The following is an 18,568-nucleotide window of genomic DNA, read 5'->3' on the forward strand; positions in this document are numbered from 1 at the left end:
ATACAATTCTTTCCTTCAAGGAGCTTACGGGTTAGTTAGGACAGTAGTCCCCTTTAGAGCTTTTAAAAATACATGAGCCAGTCAGGGATGGCTATGCAGAGTATTAGGTATAAGGTATTTGAGGAGTTGAGACTTTAATTGCTTCTATACTGCTTGAGGCTAAAAGTTCTTGAGTTTGATGAAAGCCATGATGTCAGTTCTAGAATTCTGATAACAAAATCGACCTTTTTTTTTTACCTTTTTAATAGTCCTGTATGAGTAGATGAAAGAAGCGGTTGACAGTCTGGTTTTTTTTTGGCTGCACCACATTCTGTTCTAGTTGTTCCTGATACCCATGACCTGAGTAACTAAGACTTCTGGTTTATTCCCAATCTGTAGTCCCATTGTTCAAGTAGCCTCTAGAGAAAGATAAGAACTAAAACATAATCTCTCTGTATAAGATAGTTTTTAAGTCCCTTCTGATGTAAAAAGACAACCACATTTCCCCCTGACTTTCAATGTCTGTGTTCAAGCCAAATAACCTCCAGTGTGATAGATGGTCCTTTGAGTGTTAACAGTGAGTGACCTAAGCATAATCTTATATAGTTTGTAGCATACTTAGGCTCAGGAAGCCCTTATCTAGGTTCACAGACCATGGCTTTCACTGTTCTTCCAGTATAGGCACCTGGTCCGGAGAGAATAAGGCACAGATAAGTCTAACAGAAGATTATAATTGGGCAACTAAATCCCCTGTCTCTTCTTTTTTTATAATCACTACTTAACCAAATTATATTTATTAGCATATACCTCCAGTTAGCACTGAGCCATGATTTCAGTGAACAAGTGAAAATATTAAGCATTGCTTTATTTGGACCATGTAAGTTTAAATTAACATTTCAGGGAAAACCCCGAACGAACTTTTTGGCCAACCCAATAATTTGGGCATCAGTCAATGTGCTGTAACTTTTAAAGTATATTTGTTTTTTTAACACAGGTGAAATACTTTGGACGTGATCCAGCTGATGGAAGGATGAGGCTTTCTCGGAAAGTGCTCCAGTCTCCAGCTACAACTGTTGTCAAAACTTTAAGTGACAGAAGCAGTATTGTAATGGGAGAATCTATTCCACAGTCATCATTTAATTCTTCCCAGTGACTTTTTTTTTTTTAAGAATTCTAGAGTGATACTCTGTATAGCAAAATTTCAGTAGTATCTTCTAATGTGTAGATTTATATATAAATGTATTCTAATGATTTATATTAAAATGCTCACTTTACGTGTTCCATTTTTTAATTCCGAATTACCTATATTACTCTTACTTACATTATAAATCAATACATATTTATTACTAAAAGTAAGTCATTTATACGTCTTAGAAAAGACTACCCTTTAAATCTTGTACTTTTGAAATATCTGAAAAATTTAGAAATAATGGGTCACATTTGCTGCATGATGGATTTCTTCCTACATATTTTTCTTCTTCCTATACAGTAGTGACAGTTTACTCTTAGCCATCTTATGGTTTACCTCTGCATAATAGCTTTACTTACCCACAGCTGTTTCACAAACTGAAACTTACCATATTCAAAACCAGTGCCTATTTCTTTAGTACAGTTACCAGATATAGTAAGGAGCTGAGGGAGCTAATTCGATCTAATTTTAATGATATACCACCTTTCAAATTGGTCACAAAACCATAAACATAGTGGAGTAAATATTATAAATGGGATCCTGTTGAGAATGAGGTAATACATTTTTCAAATTTAGAAAATACAGAAAAATAATTTACTCATCATATAGAACTAGGTCATTTTGTGTGTGTATGTTGCTAATGTATGGATGTTCTTGGTGGAAGGGATGGAGGAATCATGATTTTCAGTTAATAAGTAAATGTTTGAAACAGCCGTGTTTAGAGGCTATTGATATAATTATTAGTAATAGCTGTAAGATGATATTCATTCCCATTTTTTAATATATCACATTATAATTCCACAAAAAAAGTAAATGGTTCGTGGAAGTCATAATTTAGAATCTTCCTCCTTTTATAAATCTGATAAAATATTTGTAAATTCTTGACTCAGGGCTAACTAGTTCAGAAAATACTAAAAATGTAGCTGACCAAAGATTTTTTAAATGTGGGTATTTAAGTCAGTAAACATTGATTATGTATATGTATAGTATGTAAAATAGCATGACAGGCAATGTTGATATACTTTCTGAACTATTGAAGATCAACTGAAAATGAAAGATTAAATTTAAATTATATGCTTTGTACATTTCATTGTTCTATTTTATAATAGTGACAAAAAAATTTTATTCTCACTTTGTCTTCTGTTTAAGACATAACTCTTACTGGTAGAATTTCAAAATTGTAATTTATGTTTTTCTTGAGTTTTATTTTTCAAAAAAACTCCCAGCTGCTAATAATATGGAAAAATAAAGCTAGTTCTTAAACTCTAGAGACCAGTAGTGCCACAAAGTGAAAATACAGGTCACTAACTACAAACCACGAAAAGGGTCTCATTTCCACTTAAATTAAGAGCGTACACTTTATGTCTGGACTTATTTTTCACATTCACATCTTGGTAGTTTTCCCTGCTTTCCAAAAAAGGTTTTCTATGAGGGCTATCATATGCTAAGATCTCTAAATTATAATGACTCAAATCAAATTGAGTTCCCATTTTGGTAGTTAGTGCAATATAGGTACTTAAAGACTTTTTCCTTTATAACCTTTGTTATTGATGTCTCCTTGCCCATAAATTACAGTTTTTTAATACATTTTTTCTTCTCTTATAGAATATCTTGAATTTCTAGATCTAACATCAGTATCTTTCTCACTTCAGTTCAGCCAAGCATGGCATTCATTTATTCAACACTTACTATGTGCCAGGTACTATAATGTGTACAGCAGATGCATCAGTAAACAAAACAGATAAAGTTCCAATGCTCACATTCTAGTGGATGGAAACAATAAGTATACAACATCTCAGATAGTGGTAGGTTCTTTAAAGAAAAACAAATGGGTAAGGGGATAGAGTGATTTAAAAAAAAAAAAAGGTACTATATTAGATGAAATGATCCAGAATAGCATCTCTGAGTAGGTGACATTTGAGCAGAGACCTGAATGAAGTGGAAGAAGATGTGCAGCTATTTGGAAAAGAAAATTCCAGATAAAGGGACTAACAACTTTATTGGTATTGTATGTCTGGAATATATAGCAGCCTTTCCCTTCTATAAACCAATTTCACAGTCTTTTACTCCTTAATCTTGTGCCTGTTCTTCACCAGAATTAGAAGGCAAATTTTATTAAAGAATATAAAACAAGAGATAGCCAGTGCAAGGTGATATTTTTAAAGCATTTAATCTGGCAAGAATATACCTGGTTACTTGTAAGAAGACAGAAGATACCAAAGTCGTGTAAAAGTTTAAAAAGCTTTTACAAAATTCCAGGCTCATCAGAGACTAGGGTGGTAGGCAGTATAAATGGAAAAGAGAATGTGTCTTGGTATCGAGGGACAGAAACCAATCTAAGTTAAGCTAAAGCAACGGGGGATTTTTATCACAGGGCCATGAATTTATTTCACAGAAGGCAAGTCACACTCCCTGTGGCGGACTTGAACCAGGACTGTCAAGTTATCAGGAACTAAGACAGTTCTCCCTACCTATACAGTCTCATGGCCTCTCATTTGTGCTGCTTTCCATATAACAGCTTTTTTCTTCTATGCAAACGTATTTTCATATCATGGGACAAAAGATGGCTATCCCACAGGAAGTTACTTGTCTCTGAGTTCAACTTCTGGAGGAGAAAACGATAGGCTCAGCTTGAGAAAGGTGTCAAACCTGATTAGGATTGCTAGATAAAACAACAGAATGCTAAGTGAAACTGGAATTTCAGGTAAACAAATGTTCAGTGTCCTATGGCCCATGCAATATTTGGGATATACTTATATTTTAAAAAAATATTCCTTGTTTATTTGAAATTCAAATTTAACTGGGTATCCTGTATTTTTGTTTGCTAAATCTGGTAACCCTAAACTTGGTGCAAGCAACTAGTCAGAGAATTCTCAAGGGCTCACTCCTTGGGAAGGGAGAATGTTCAGAAAAAATGGACTGAGCCAATACCAAGATACTGCAAAACAAATGTAAAAAGAAAATGGATAGACTTAGATTAACTCAGAAGGGGATGTAGTTGGAAGAAAAAGAAGCAGTTAGGACTGAGGATTTCAGCCTGAGCATTGTGAAGATAGTAGGATCTGTGACATGAATAGTAAACCTGAGGGGGCAAAATAGTTTTGAAGAGAAAGATGTCTGACTTATTAAATATGAGTATGAAGTCACCAACCAACATATTGGTTGGATATTCACCTTAATATCCTAGAAAGCAGTTGGGGCATAAGTGACTTTTGCAGAGATAATTAAAACAACTCCAGTTTTACCATCTCAAGCATATCTCAAATCACTGCAACAAGTTTCAAAATTAGTCTGAAATTTACAAAATTAATTTAAAGGTAATTAAAACTACCTACTATGAGCACAGTACTAAATGATGGAATTGTTTCCTTCTGAGACATATATACTCTAATATAGAGTCAATAACTTATGAAAGGCAGACTGATGAGCAGTCTAGTAAAGGTTTTAAAAAAGTCATAAAAAGGAAAAGAATAGGTTAATTCTAACTGGAAGAAAAAGGGAAAGTTTCTAAGAAGTGGAATTTGAATAGGACTTCATTATGGAGAGGTGATATTTGAGCTGGGCTTTAAAGGATGATTATAAAGGGAAAGGCTGCCTGTGGAGTGGAACAGTTTTACCAGTGGATAAAGAAGACAGTAAATAGAGGTCAGATTGTAGAGGGGTTTCGAATATTAGACTTAGGACTCCGAACTTGGTCCTGCGTGTGTTGGGAAACACTGAAGAATACCCAATGTCTCATGAAAACCCAAACTGCGTAGTTGGTTATAGTTTTGATATTGACTATAAAATTTAATGCAATTGCCAAGGACTCATAAGTTAGAAGAGATGATATTTTTTTAAGTATAAAAATATGTAGGCCATTATCATTTATGAAAACAGATAAATTATCTTAATATTGGCAATAGCTATTAGGACAAAGTAGTTCTATAAGAATGCAAGAATGGGTAAGCATATAATCTCTATAATGAATTATAGATAAAAACCGTATAATAACCAGATGCAAAAGAGTCAATTTATAGAATTCGATGTACACTTCCTAGAGAATTTAGAATATTAGGAAACATCCTTAACTTGGAAAATGGTATCTATCAGAAATTAAGAACATGTATACAACACTGCAGATGTTGCCATTAAAGTCAGGAACAAAACAAGAATCACCACTATTATTCTCATCAGTGTTCTAAGGTCCTAATCAATGTGATGAGATTAAACAGAGGTGGAGAAGAACAGAAACATTTGCAGATGATCATCTAAAAAACACTTTAAATTGTTATAGAACAGTTAGAACTAATAAGCAAGCAGTGGCCACATATGTTTGCCAAAATAAATAGCGGTCAAACGTTGCCGTGGAATGAGCTCATTTCCACTTCTCTTTTTCCAGGCTTCACGGAGCTACACCAGCAGTGAGTTTGCCCCATCCCCTGTGGTCCTGACCAGGGTTAAATCTTCAGTCCCAAAGGCAATGACGTCTTGATTATTCAGTCTTAACCTCCAGCCCCCTTGATCAAGCACCCTAAAAATCCAGTCCCAAGCGTACTCCTCCAGCTCCCGCTAGTACATGCTAGCATATTATTTCAGTCCCTTCGGTGTGTAATCTCCTTCCTTATCAGGCAAAGCAGTCCCCAGGTCACTACCTGTGAAATCAGCTGTCAAATGCAGTTAAATACTGCAACCAGATTTAACCCTAGTTACCATAGCCTCTCAGCTCCAAGAAATGGGAGCAACTATGGAGGAGGTCTTTCTGCAAGGGGGAAGTGTTATCTCTTACTAGGAGTTATAAGCCACTTCTGCAGCCCCTGAGGATCCAGGGATATCTACAGAGCCAAAATACGGGCATCCATCCCATGTTTCAAAGCTTCAGGCTTTCCCAACCAGGGCCCTAGCTGCATAGCAAGCCTCCCTAGGCTGAGCATTCAAATATCTTTAGAGCTCTGTAACTGTCAAATCCCATATCTGTTTTTCCACTGCAGGGAATAAGGGCCTCTTTATGAAGACCAAAGAGCCCCCCCCCCGGCTCCCAAATGTAGTTTTTAACTGTGCATTAAGTGCCCTCAATTCATTAGCCCTCAGCAAGGGAGTAGTACAACTTAATTGGCCACCTCTCCTCTCCTCATAAGCATTGTTTCTCCCATATCTTTCAAATCCTGAATTGTTGAATAGGCAACAGCATTCACCCCTTCTAGGATGTTTTCCTAGGTCACTACCTGTGAAATCAGTAGTCAAATGGCCACCTTGTGCCAGGGACTGAGTAAACCATTCCCCAAACCCCATCTTACTGTCTGATTTCTGACATCACTCCCTGTATCACCTATGTCAGTTCTGGTCCTCAGAGAAGCAGATGCCAAGAAGGGATCTGCAAGATATTAATTGGGGGAAACGTCTGTAATGGATAAAATACGTGGGCTCAGGAATTGACAGGAAGAGCCTGCAGACCATAGTGCAAGTCTGACCTCTGTAAAAGGAGGAAGGGAAGGAAATACTGGGTGGAGCTTCAGACTAGTGTATTTCCAAGAAAGTCTCATCCTGGCTGTTAAGTTCCCCAAGCCAAAGTTGCCATTAGAGGAGTTCTGCTTTGGACAAGAAAGGACAAGGTTTATACCCCTACTGTGCTGAGTCACTGGCTGGGAGCAGCTGGAGGTATTTGTGGCACAAACATAATGGTGGAGCCCAAAAGGCAGCTTGCTGTCAGATAACTTATGTTCCCCAGAGTAGGTTCTCTTTAAGGAGATCAGAGTGGTGCACTTTAAGGCCACCACACCAACCAAAAATCAAAACAAATTATAAAACTATAGTAATTAACTGTCATACTAGAGTTGGCCAAATAAAACAATGGAAAAAGAACAGTGAATTCAGACTCAAATCTAGATATATGTGTGTATATGTGTGTGTGTGTCTGTGAATTTAATAAAGAATATGATTTAAATAGCATTTCATATTATTTCATCTATAAATGATGTTAACAGTTGGCTCTCCATTGGGAGGAAAAATTTTAAATTGACATCCAACTTCATATATACAAAAAATTTCAAGTGGATTAGAGAACTAAACATTAAAAAGCCATAAAAACATGACAATACCTTGGTTAAACATGGAAAATTAACAACACAGTTAAATAATTTTTTTAAAAAGTAGAGCCCAAAGGGCAAACAAAAGAGACAATAGCAGACAAGAGATTTTAATAAATGTTGGTTGCATAACAAGCAAATAGAAGAGCAGTGGTAAATTTAGCAGAACAGAGGAAGTCACAATCTATATGACCCCAGAGGTGATCAGATAAGAAAAGAGAACAAATTATCTCCACACACACACAAAAAAAATCAAAGGATCAGGGGTGAGAATTTGAGGGCAAGGTAAAAGTCTATACAGAGAGGGGCTATATGCCTAACTCCACTTCCCAAACCCACATAACCAAAGGACTACCATCCCTACACACACACACACATACACACACTCATACCCATACACGCCCTTGTAACACTGCCACCTACCACCTCAGAAGAATGAGATGCTAGGTACCAGAGATGCAATGGTGAGAAAAACATACTCCCTGGACTCATGAAAATTTTTCATCTACATGTGGAGACAGTTATTAATAAAAACTCTTACAAATAAATATAAAGCTACAAGTATGACAGATGCTACAATGGAGGGGTGCATGGTGCTATAAGTGTGTAATAGGAAGATAAAATGAATACTCTGGTTGTCTTCCTAGCATCTACTTTACCCATATCACATAGTGTAACATACATGGGATTTGGGTAGGACTAACCCCACCCGCAGCTACAAGCATGGGCCCTGATTTGCCTCAGCCAGTCCAGTACATGACATTCCCTAGACCACAAAACTCTAGGTTCAGGAGTGGGCATGTGACCTAAGTTAGTATAATCACAATGCAACTGGAGATATGTGAAGAAACTCTTTTGATGTGAAGAACTGTGTAGCCTTGGGAGCTCTTGGCTACCATCTTAAGATACAAAAGGAATCAGCCTTAGGATGGATTTGGCAGAGCAGAAAGTAGAACTGAGAGGCAGAAGAAAATCAAGTTCTCACTGATACTCTTGAGTCACTCAGTTAAATCAATCCTGAGGTTCATCTTATCTTCAGACTTTCTATTCACATGAGCCAATAAATTGTCTTATCATTTAAATCGATGTGAATTGGGTTTTTTGGTTCCACGGGGATTTGACCTAGTCAAGGAAGTCTCTTCTACGTAAGTGATAATTGTGGTGACATCTGAAGGATAATGATAGAGCAGGAGTCATCATGAGATGACTGGAAAGAAGGAAGTTCAGACAAATAAGTGTCAATTTTAACTTAGATCAAGTAAAATGGGCTGAAAAATGTCCATTGGCATTATCAACAAAGATGTCTTTAGTGAGTTTATCAAGAGCTTTTTGGTGAGGGCTGGGTGATGGAAACCACAATAGATAGGTTCAATTAAGGAGTCCAGTGGTGAGGTGAGGAAATGTAGGGAGTATAAACAACTTTAACCCTTGAACAGTTTGGCTGAAAAGGGGAAGAGAAATAGGAATGTAGCTGAAGAGGATGTAGGTTATCAGTTTTGATGACTTATTTAAATGGAGAAGGTCTTAAAGATTAATCACCTCAAGGAAAAAAGTGAATGAATATAGCAAAGAAACTTTCATAAAAGTTTTTCACAAAAACATCGCACAGAATTAGGAAGGGTAGAAACAGAAAGCCTCACATTTCAAGGACACGAGTCAGTAAGACTGAGAACCCAGTTTACTCTGTAGAGATTACTATATTTTTTAATCCTCAAGAATTAAAAAGTGTAATGTGCCCTCAAGCGACATTTGGCAATGATGGGAGATAATTTTGATTATCACAACAGGAGGATGGGGTGCAATACTACTGGCATCTGGTGGGTAGAAGCCAGGAATGCAGCTAATAATCCTGTAACGCACAGGACAGCCTCTCACAACAAAGAATTATCCAGCCCAAAATGTCAGTGGTGCCAAAACTGTAAAACCCTGCTCTAGGAATTTAACCTATGCATATATTGGCACACATGAAACAACTTATGTACAATCATTTATTGTTTGAAATTATGCACTATTGGAAATGACATATATAGAGACAGAAAAAATGGTTTAAATAAACTAGGGTATATTAGTACAATAGTATGTATGGTATTCCATTATTTGTGTTTAAAAAAAAAGGTGGTAGGTATAAATTTACATATACAGATATAGAAATCTATCTCAACCCTTGGAGTGGAACTTGCCTGAAGAAAACCTTTGCTGGGGAATACACATTGTTGCAGTGCATTACTGCCCTCAGTGTGTCTTGGAGAATCCTGCTCTGGCCCTCTGTCTATGTTTCTCTCCATGGGATGAGAAGTCCACGAAACCAACGGATGTGTCCACTTGGAACCCACTCTTCCCTTTCTAGACCATGCTCTGGGCACCCTGGAATTCCCTGCCCCAAAGGCCAAGCCTGCTCCCAGGGTCTGCACAGTCCTCTTCCCAAATTCTGTCCTTAATTGGCCACTGAGGAGTGGCCAAAGGGTGACTACATTCAGGGAGAGTAGACAAAGACAGAGCTTGGACAAAAGGCTGGGGTACCCTCTGTGCGCACATGAGGGCTGTCTAACTGCAGGCAGAGCTGAGGTGTGAGAAGAGAAGGCAGGCTAAGGACTTCAGGAGCCAAAGGGAGACTCTGGAACTCTGAGGAGTTCAGGAATTCTAGATTTGAATTTGGAATCTGGTTTCCAGGCCATATGAAAATATATTGCTTAGGGTATACCAAAGGTAGGAAAAGAAAATATATTTTATTTAATAGCTTGATTTAAAATTTTTAAATCTTTAGACATATGGTATACGGTCTTCCTTTTGTGTGCTTGTCCTGGACCTTACAAATGTTAGAGGTCGGCCTGTTGCAGAAGAGAGAATCCCTGTGACCTAGGGCAAGAAAAAAACCAATAACCTGTGCCTGAGGATCCAGCAAGGGGCAGAGATGAGTGCTGAGGGTTTAACTCTGTTCCCTTATTTCAGATATTGGGGAGTACAGCAAAAGGGATACTAAGGGGAAGGTGGAAGGGATGCTTTGAAACACTGTTCAGATCATTCCACTCCTTAGTTCAAAACTCTCCAATGGATTTGCAACTCATTCAAAGCAAAACCCAAGGCCCTTCAAGACAGCCTCTCCCCCACTCCCAACCTTACTTCCCACCATTTCCCCCCTTTCTCACTCCACTCCAATCATACTGGTTTCCTTGCTATCCCTCTCACTCACTCAGCATGCTTACAGCCTCAAGGCCTTTGTACTTGTAGTTACTGCTTTCTGGCTCTCCCTTCCCCTAGGGAAATGCATGGCAGACTGCCTACCCTCAATAGACACCATTACCCTTCCCATACTCACTCTCTAACCTTCTGCTACTCTTTTTTTTGGTCACAACATTTATTAGTACCTGGCATAGCTTTGTTTACTGTCTTCCTGCACTAGAATGTAAGCTCCATGAAAGAGGGACTTTTTCTATTTATTCACTGTATAGAACAATGTCTAGCACATAATATATGCTCAACAAATATTTGCTGAATGATTGAATAAATACAGGAAATGACTCCTGTTGTTTCAATTTTTTCCAGAGTTAGATCTTATTTGTATAACAGTAAACTTTTAACACGTATGGTGTCAAAGTGACTTCTGTACGGTTCTCATTCCTTTAACTTAATACATAACTTATTTATACGTTTTTTTAGGCCAGTAACACATTATGACTTTGTTCACCTGGTCCCCACAGCCTTGAACACCTTTCAAGCCAAACTCCCACTCAGGGATCCTCTAACATCAGGCCCAAAAGTTATCTGAGTGTGCCTCAAAAGTTATCTATGTGAAGCTTTCTCTGACCCGAGACGGAAATGTTATTTTCTCTGGGCTCAAAATGCATTTCGTCCACATCAATCACAGCAATTAACGGGCTCTATTGCCACGTATATTGTAACTATTTAATCCAAGTATACTTAGATTTTAAAAAATCCTATGTATCCAGATGTTGAACCGAGAATTTAATTTTTATCAGGCGCCTGTTCTGTGTAAGACGTCTCACGTTTTAGTGTACCGCGGAAGGGTGTATCCACAAGATCTGGTCAAAACATAAGCACGTTCTGAAAACACCATTGATAAGGAATGACTACAACTCCCAAGATGCGCTGCAGGGTAAAACGTGTGCATCTCGCCTGACTTTCACCTTTCAGACTAATGGGTTGTAAAAAGCTGGCGGCACAACAAGCTGAAACTGTCTTTAAAAACGAACAAAAGGATTCTACCGAAAACGAACAGGGGCCCAGTGCATGGTTTGTATCCACCGCTCAATGTCTGACACTTAATGTGATGTTTGACAACGTGAACGCCAAGAGAATTCCTCCCTCGCTTATTCAGTGCATAAGACCTCCCGAGAGAGAACGCGAGAAATGTCAGCAAGAGAAACTCAAAAATATCGAAACAGTGCTCTTCGATATGTTAGGAAAGTAGCTCCCTGCCACTTCCCTAAACTTATCTGAAGACTTATTTTCCGACGTTACAAACACGGGAAGGGCACTGTATTTTCATGAAGCGGAAAGTATGCTTTTCAATGGCCAGCCACCAAAAGCCTAACGATACACTTGTGTACAATATTACAATCTCCTGGAGATGCACAGGACACTTCCTGAGGAGATGCTTAACTGTAACAGACTCCATAGCGAGTTTCAGGGGGTTTCGGGTCGCATTAAAGGGCTAACCTCCTCACAGAATGAGGTTTAAACTGTTTTTCTCTCACAGGCTGAAAGGGTGAGCTTCCATTAAGCAGTGCGAGCACATTTCCTTCCCTTTTGCTCAGGGTGAGTCCCGTCCAAGGATGCGTACCTCCCAGGTTTGCTTTGTGTTTTCCACAGAGCTGGATCCCACGGCTCGTCACACGCCGGGTGAAGCCAGCAATCCGCACGAAGCCGAATCCATGACTCCGCGCCCGCCGCCTGCCCAGAGAGGACTCTCGCGGAACCAGTGGAGACAAGGAGCTCGCAGGGACCGCCCACTCAACCGAGATCCCACGGGAGTAGGCGGGGCCGAGATAGGAGGAAGTCGCACTTAGACCCACCCACCTCAGTCCAGTACCCCGCCTCGCGAGAACACCGTGCATGCAGAAACGGAGGTGCCTCTTGTTGGGCTCGTCGGCCGCCGTAGCCCCTGCTAGGACAGCCCGTGCGAGCTTGCTGGAGGAGGAAGAGAAAGGCAGAGAGAATCGGGTTACAAGATGGCGGATCTGTAGTAGTTACCGCGGCGGCGGCGGCGGCGAGAGAGCGAGCGAGCTCTGGGGGTCAAAGGGTGGGGAGGGTGGGTGTGTGCGGGGGTGAAGTGAGAGGTAACCGGGACTCCGGGCGGAAAGGTCTCAGTGGTTCTTGTTGCCCCTTCCCGCGGCTGAACCTTGGGAGCCATGGTGAACTCGGGCCTCTCCGGAGCCGCCGCCGCCGCTGCAGCCACCGCCGCTACCGTCTCTCTAGAGTGAGGGGCGCGGACGAGGTGAGCAAGGAGGCGGCGGCTGGAGCTGTGGGGACAGCAGCCACCATGTCGGATACGCGGCGGCGAGTGAAGGTTTATACCCTGAACGAAGACCGGCAATGGGACGACCGAGGCACCGGGCACGTCTCCTCCACCTATGTGGAGGAGCTCAAGGGAATGTCGCTGCTGGTTCGGGCAGAGTCCGACGGTAAGGTTATTGGAACCGTAGGGTAGGGGACCATGCCTCCGTTTTGGGCACAGCCTTGGGGTTTAGGCCCTGGGCCGAGTACTGTTACTGCCACCGCTTGGGACAGCGCATTGGTTTTCTGTCTGCACTTCAGTACGGTGAAGACAAACTACTTTGTCGGGATTTATCCTCAGTCGGACGCCGATTCTCTGTTCCCCCGCCTCCTCTCCTTATTAAACCTTTGACCCCTTCCTCTCCAGTCTCGCCTCTTAAAGAGGTGGGGGGAAGAGTGTGAGAGAGAAGAGAGGAAGTCATGAGAAACAAGGTAGTAGTGATCTTGTTCTAGGGAACTGACCCTTCCCGTCCCCCTTTATTTTCTTATCCCATTATATGCCTGGTACAAAAGATTTAGTGAAACTTAATTTTTTTTTTTTAACTGATTTTGCTAACTAGCCCCAGTTGCCACCGTCGACAGGTGCTGGGGAAAACCAAAATGCAGGGGTTATTTCCTGGGGTTATTGCAGACTGTTGCCACGATACACGCACGCACAAGCACATACACCTTCAGTCTGGGATCCCTCCAGGCTATCTTTGTAGAAGGTGCTGTGAACAAGTGGATACTTTACAACCAAAACAAGTTAGGACACCAGAGCAGATTGTAAACTTGTATTCGTTGATTTATTGTACGAGTCTTAAGTGAAATATTTTAAAATTATAAAATGTACAGCCTTAAGTAAAACACCTTCCTCACTGTATCTGATCGCTGGATTTGAGCAACTGATTTGTGCAGATTAAAGAAAAATAGCAGTCTTCGGTTTATTTTTGACATATCTTTTACTCTTGCACTTTTTCTTTAAAGTAATCATGGACATTTATCTTTACATGAGGTGTCCTGCTTTTTGTTCTTAAGGAGAAAAGGATAAATGCAATTCTGTATTTGTGTACTAAGTACTTAAATCCCTGTTGTCGTCCTTTGTAATTTGTTTTATTTGTTAAACTGGAAATGCAATAAAATAACCTTGTTAAAAAAAATTTGGCTTCAGGTGGTCATTTAGACCTTAAATTTTTCATTTCAATAAAACTATAATAAGTAATCTAGTCTCCGCATATTCTTGGTCTGAATGTTCTTCTTAGATGAAATTTTTCCTTTAAGGGTATATGGGGATAGGATGATATGTTCTACATTAAATATGAAGCCCAGATCTTGAGAGAAGAATGTAAATTGGAATACATTTGATTACTTCAGATGTCCTGCTGGGGGAAGAAAAAAGTTGTTTTTTTAATGTGTATTCTGATGTTTTATTCAGTGTTTTATAAATTGAAACTTATAAATATTATTTTTTTAACTTGCAGGATCACTACTCTTGGAATCAAAGATAAATCCAAACACTGCATATCAGAAACAACAGGCAAGTAGTTATCTTTAATTTGAAAGACTTCATCTGTGATCAAGGAAGTATTAATCTGACAAAGATGGGAAAGCTTTTCTGACAAAAAAAAAAAAAAAACATGGATGGTAAACAGAATTACAGGCTATATGTATTTCCCTTGCAGGTTAAAAGTTTCAAACTGAAAAGTGAAAGCTTTTGTTCTGGAAGTAATTTATTATCTTTGAATTGAGCCACTGTTAGTTTATATTGGAATACGACGTATTCATTAGTCTTATTTAACTGCAGTTAGCCAGGTATCTTCTATACCCTGTACACTAAGCCTTTTATTCTCAGTCACATATAAAGGAAATGGCATAAAAGAAAATTCAAAGGGGTACTCTTTAAAGCAAGGAAAGCCTGTTTGTGGTGTGAAAGTGGATCCTTTGACTCATGCAAAGATAAAGCTTTTGAAGTAGAAGCACTTAATCCTGTTCTTTAATTGTTGTATATTTTTAATATAATAACCAATGGATATTTCATGAAAGTGTACACTGACTATTATGCAATGTTTTCTGTTGATACTTATTGTCTTATTTGGGAAAAGAAAACCTGTGTTGTGTTTTAGTGTGCTAATTATCTAGTCTGGAAATGGCTGCAGTGATTCAACTTTTCCTTTATCCTGTGAATGTTTTCATTTTTATTATGAAAGATTCCAAAATTGAGAAGTACAGTGAATAATATAATGAGTGTCTGTGTAACACCACCAAATTTAACAATGTTAACATTATACCATATTTGTTTCAAATCTTTTTGTAGTGTTGAACGTTGTGGATAGAATTAAAACTCCCTTTGTACCCATCTCATTCTATCCATTCTCCACCCTCCCTGTAGGTAACCACTATTCTGAAGTTAATGTGTATTATTTCTGTACATGCTTTATACCTTTTCTGCATATGTATGTATCCATAAATAATACGTAGTCTTTTGTGCGTTTTTAAACTTTACACAATTGATCTCCTATTCTTACATGTACTCTGCAACTTTCATTTTTCACTCAAAGTTACTTCGAAGATTTGTTCATGTTAATGTAGATTTAGTTGGGCATTTTTTAAAACGCTGTATGATGTATGATATACACCTATTGTTAGACATTTGGATTATTTCTAGGGTTTTTTTGTGTGTGTTCTGTGTGTAAAGTGAACATGGCAGAGATTTTTGGAGGAAAAGATAAATTATTTTCCAGTTTTTTTTGTGTGGAGTGTGTAAAGTGAATATGGCAGAAGTTTTAGAAGGAAAAGATAAATAATTTGAAGGAAAAGATAAATTAATTATACTTGCATCATCAGTGCCTACTTTCTTCAAGGTCAATGAAAATTTAGATGCTCAGAAACAAATACTTCACACTTGGAGGAATGAAATTACATCTACTGCACAGTGCATTATTAGTAAAAGTCTTACTTTTAAACAGTTTTGTGTATACAGTGCATTCTTAGTACTTTGAAATATTTTTAAAATTTTCCATATTCAGTTAATAGTTTTTTCCTTTGCTAAGAAAATATTATGTCTTTTTTGATGGAGAATCAAACATTTGTTCTGTATTGAACACCTGAAGTTGTTTCCTATACCTTAGATGTTTTAAGGTAAATTTAACTAAATTTAATTTCTAAGTCAGCCAGGCAGATGGTTACTCTCTGTCTTTGTACTGACTTTTACCACATAGCCACTTTTGGTTTGTTTTTTTGTTTGCTTGCTTTGGGGGAAAGGAGTAACAATATTTTGTAACCATTTTTTTCTACCTGCATGAATATAATTCTCAGGAACTGTCTTCTTAAGTGTGACTCCTTAAAAATTAGTTATGTTATGGATTCTTCTCAAATTGTATACAAGATCCTTTAGCTGTTCTTTTAACTAGAAAGATCACATTATAGCGGAGGTTTGTGTATAAACCCCCATCGTTAGTCCAGAATTACACAGTGGTTCTGTGAATATTTTTAGGAACTTTGGGACATAACTTTGTGTGTCATGTTACTCTGCTAGAAAATTTAAGTATTGCGGGAGAAAAATATTTAAAAAAATTTTTATGCCATTGGGGAAATGTTTTTTGTAATTAATTCCTTTTAAATAATATACTATTAGGGCTTTTTAAAAATGTCTTTTTCCTTAATTGAGGTACTTTTACTGAATAACATTAAAGCTTAAGAGAACTCTTTGGCAATGAGAATACTCTGGAAAAGCTTTGTGTATAAGAATGAAAAACGTGTGTAAATGGAGTCAGTTCTTTTCTTTTCTTTATTGTTTAAATAGACTGCACTTTTCTAATAGAAATCAAAGAGCTATATAGGAGTTATGTTAGACTTATTTTCTTTGTAACAGATGTGTTTGTTTCACCAAAATCTTTTTCAGTTTGCCTTTTTACCAGATTACACAAATTGGGATTTCCAAACACCTCATATTTTTCTATGTTCATTAGAATTACCTTTTTTTAAGTGTCATCATTTAAGTATTCAATAAATTAGTCTAGAAAATTACTTATTTCTAAAATTTATATGAAATATATTGATCATTAGTGGGTTTTTAATTTTAAAAAAAAGCCCTGAGTGAGTTAATGAGACATTCATAGTTTATAGGAAATTTTGCTACATTAAAATACATTGAATATAATGAGAACCTACTCTATAGCACAGGGAACTCTACTCGGTCCTCTGTGGCAACGTAAATGGGAAGGAAATCCAAAAAAGAGGAGATGTATGTATACGTATAGCTGATTCACTTTGCTGTGCAGTAGAAACTAACACAACATTGTAAAGCAACTATGGCAATAAAAATTAATTTTTAAAAATTCATTGAATAAATACAGAGGAATATTTAACATTCTTCTTTTAACATTACAGTTGTAAAATGAGCTAAGTACTGAATTGTGGGTTCAAAATAAGTTAGAATGAGTTGAGTTAATGTCAAATGACTCAATATCAATAGGAAATCATTGATTCACATCACTTCCTTTGCTTACTGTGGGTAATATCGAAGTATTGGTAGTTGATGGGAAGAAGATATACTTAACCTAAAGGAGCCAATAAACTTGTGAAGTATTTAAAGAAACACTGTTAGAAAGAAAAGAGAATGATTATACAGTGTAACACAGAATAAAGTGCCTGATACATGTGTCAAAATTCTACTTTATCAATAGAATAAATCCCACTTGACTAAATCAAAAGCAGACTCATAGGGTGTGTACCTTTTATATTAAGCACAATTTTGTGTTAATTGGGTTTGGGAGAGACGTATAAGGAAGTCCTCATCCTGGGTTTTATTGGGAGATAATACATAACAAGTGAAACAGTTACAGAATAGTAATAAGATAGCTGATAAAGTGCTTTAACTCAGTCCTCATCAAGAGTCCATGAAAGCATTTCACAGATAAGGCAACTTAAGGCACAGAAAGGTTAAGTTTCTTAATTGAGATTATATAGTAGGTATGCACCAACACAAAATACTGTGAAAAGTAACTTTATTCCACAGACTTGGGCAGTAGAAAATTAGAGAAAGGAGAGAGTGATTTGAGCCAGTCATTGAGAAAAACTTCACTCTTCTTGGTGGTGCCTGCTGAAGGAACTATGATAGGGCAAGAAATAGTACACCTGACACAAAAGGCATTATTAAGCCTATTTGGTTTCTATTATTACGCCTAAGAGGTTTCTTATTTGAGAGCTTGGTTTGCTAAACAAAAGGGAGCCATTATAGGTTCTTGAGTAGGAGCCTAACATGAAAGTGATACTGTGTTTAGGAAGCCGGTGTGGCAATGTCATGAATAATGAATTGGAGGTAGGGAGCGAAACAGAAGAACTTTAGGTAGCAAGACCTTTGCAATAATTCAGATCAAGAAAATGAAAGTCTGTTCCAGTGTAGAAAATGGAATTGGAAAGAAGGAAAAGAACTCCAGTACCTTTTCAGGAAAGTGCTGGAAGATTTGGTGAATGATTAAATATGAAAAACAAGGAATCAAAGGTCACTAGTAGTGTTTTTGAGCCTTGGGGCCACAAAAATGATGGTTCTCTCCAGAAACTGGGAAGTTGAGGAGAAAGCAGGGTTACATTTATCGTTGGGTTAGAGACTTGTTTATTTAAAAAACAAAAGGTTCTTTATTTTGAATAGGTAATACATTCACATTGTTAAAAATCAGAAGGTGCTTATGAAGTCTCTCGCACCCTGGACCCTGTCCATACAGTTTCCCTTGCTAGAGGCCACCAGTGTTACCAGTTTCTTGTATATCTTGCTAGCGGTTTTATGCATATGTAAACAAATATGCATGCAATTATATATATATATATATATATATATAAAATT

The 18,568-nt window shown here is 37.9% G+C and overlaps 3 protein-coding genes across 14 annotated transcripts in view; 2 read left to right on the forward strand and 1 right to left on the reverse strand.

Moving 5' to 3' along the window:
* PNPT1 (polyribonucleotide nucleotidyltransferase 1) overlaps positions 1–1,253 on the forward strand; it is a 40,131-nt gene extending 38,878 nt beyond the window's left edge. For all 4 annotated transcript variants that reach the window (XM_067705016.1, XM_067705015.1, XM_067705017.1 and 1 more), the window contains one exon: positions 974–1,253. In XM_067705016.1, the coding sequence (XP_067561117.1) occupies positions 974–1,132 (159 nt within the window). In that variant the 3' untranslated portion in view covers positions 1,133–1,253. The remainder of the gene's footprint in view (positions 1–973) is intronic.
* CCDC85A (coiled-coil domain containing 85A) overlaps positions 1–12,220 on the reverse strand; it is a 685,546-nt gene extending 673,326 nt beyond the window's left edge. For 4 of the 8 annotated variants that reach the window (XR_010934552.1, XR_010934549.1, XR_010934551.1 and 1 more), the window contains exon 1: positions 12,035–12,194. The gene's annotated coding sequence lies outside the window, so the exon portion shown is untranslated. Of the gene's footprint in view, positions 1–12,034 lie in introns of all 8 variants that reach the window. The other 4 variants (XR_010934545.1, XR_010934546.1, XR_010934547.1 and 1 more) reach the window with 3 other exon arrangements.
* A 54-nt stretch (positions 12,221–12,274) lies between these two features.
* Positions 12,275–18,568, forward strand: part of PPP4R3B (protein phosphatase 4 regulatory subunit 3B) — a 63,249-nt gene continuing 56,955 nt past the window's right edge. The window contains exons 1-3 of one of the 2 annotated variants that reach the window (XM_067705014.1): positions 12,275–12,443; positions 12,637–12,875; positions 14,208–14,263. In XM_067705014.1, coding sequence (XP_067561115.1) covers positions 12,307–12,443; positions 12,637–12,875; positions 14,208–14,263 — 432 coding nt within the window. In that variant the 5' untranslated portion in view covers positions 12,275–12,306. The remainder of the gene's footprint in view (positions 12,444–12,636; positions 12,876–14,207; positions 14,264–18,568) is intronic. The other variant, XM_067705013.1, reaches the window with a different exon arrangement.

The sequence above is a fragment of the Pseudorca crassidens genome, chromosome 14, assembly GCF_039906515.1.
Source record: "Pseudorca crassidens isolate mPseCra1 chromosome 14, mPseCra1.hap1, whole genome shotgun sequence".
In the NCBI taxonomy this organism is placed as follows: Eukaryota; Metazoa; Chordata; class Mammalia; order Artiodactyla; family Delphinidae; genus Pseudorca; species Pseudorca crassidens.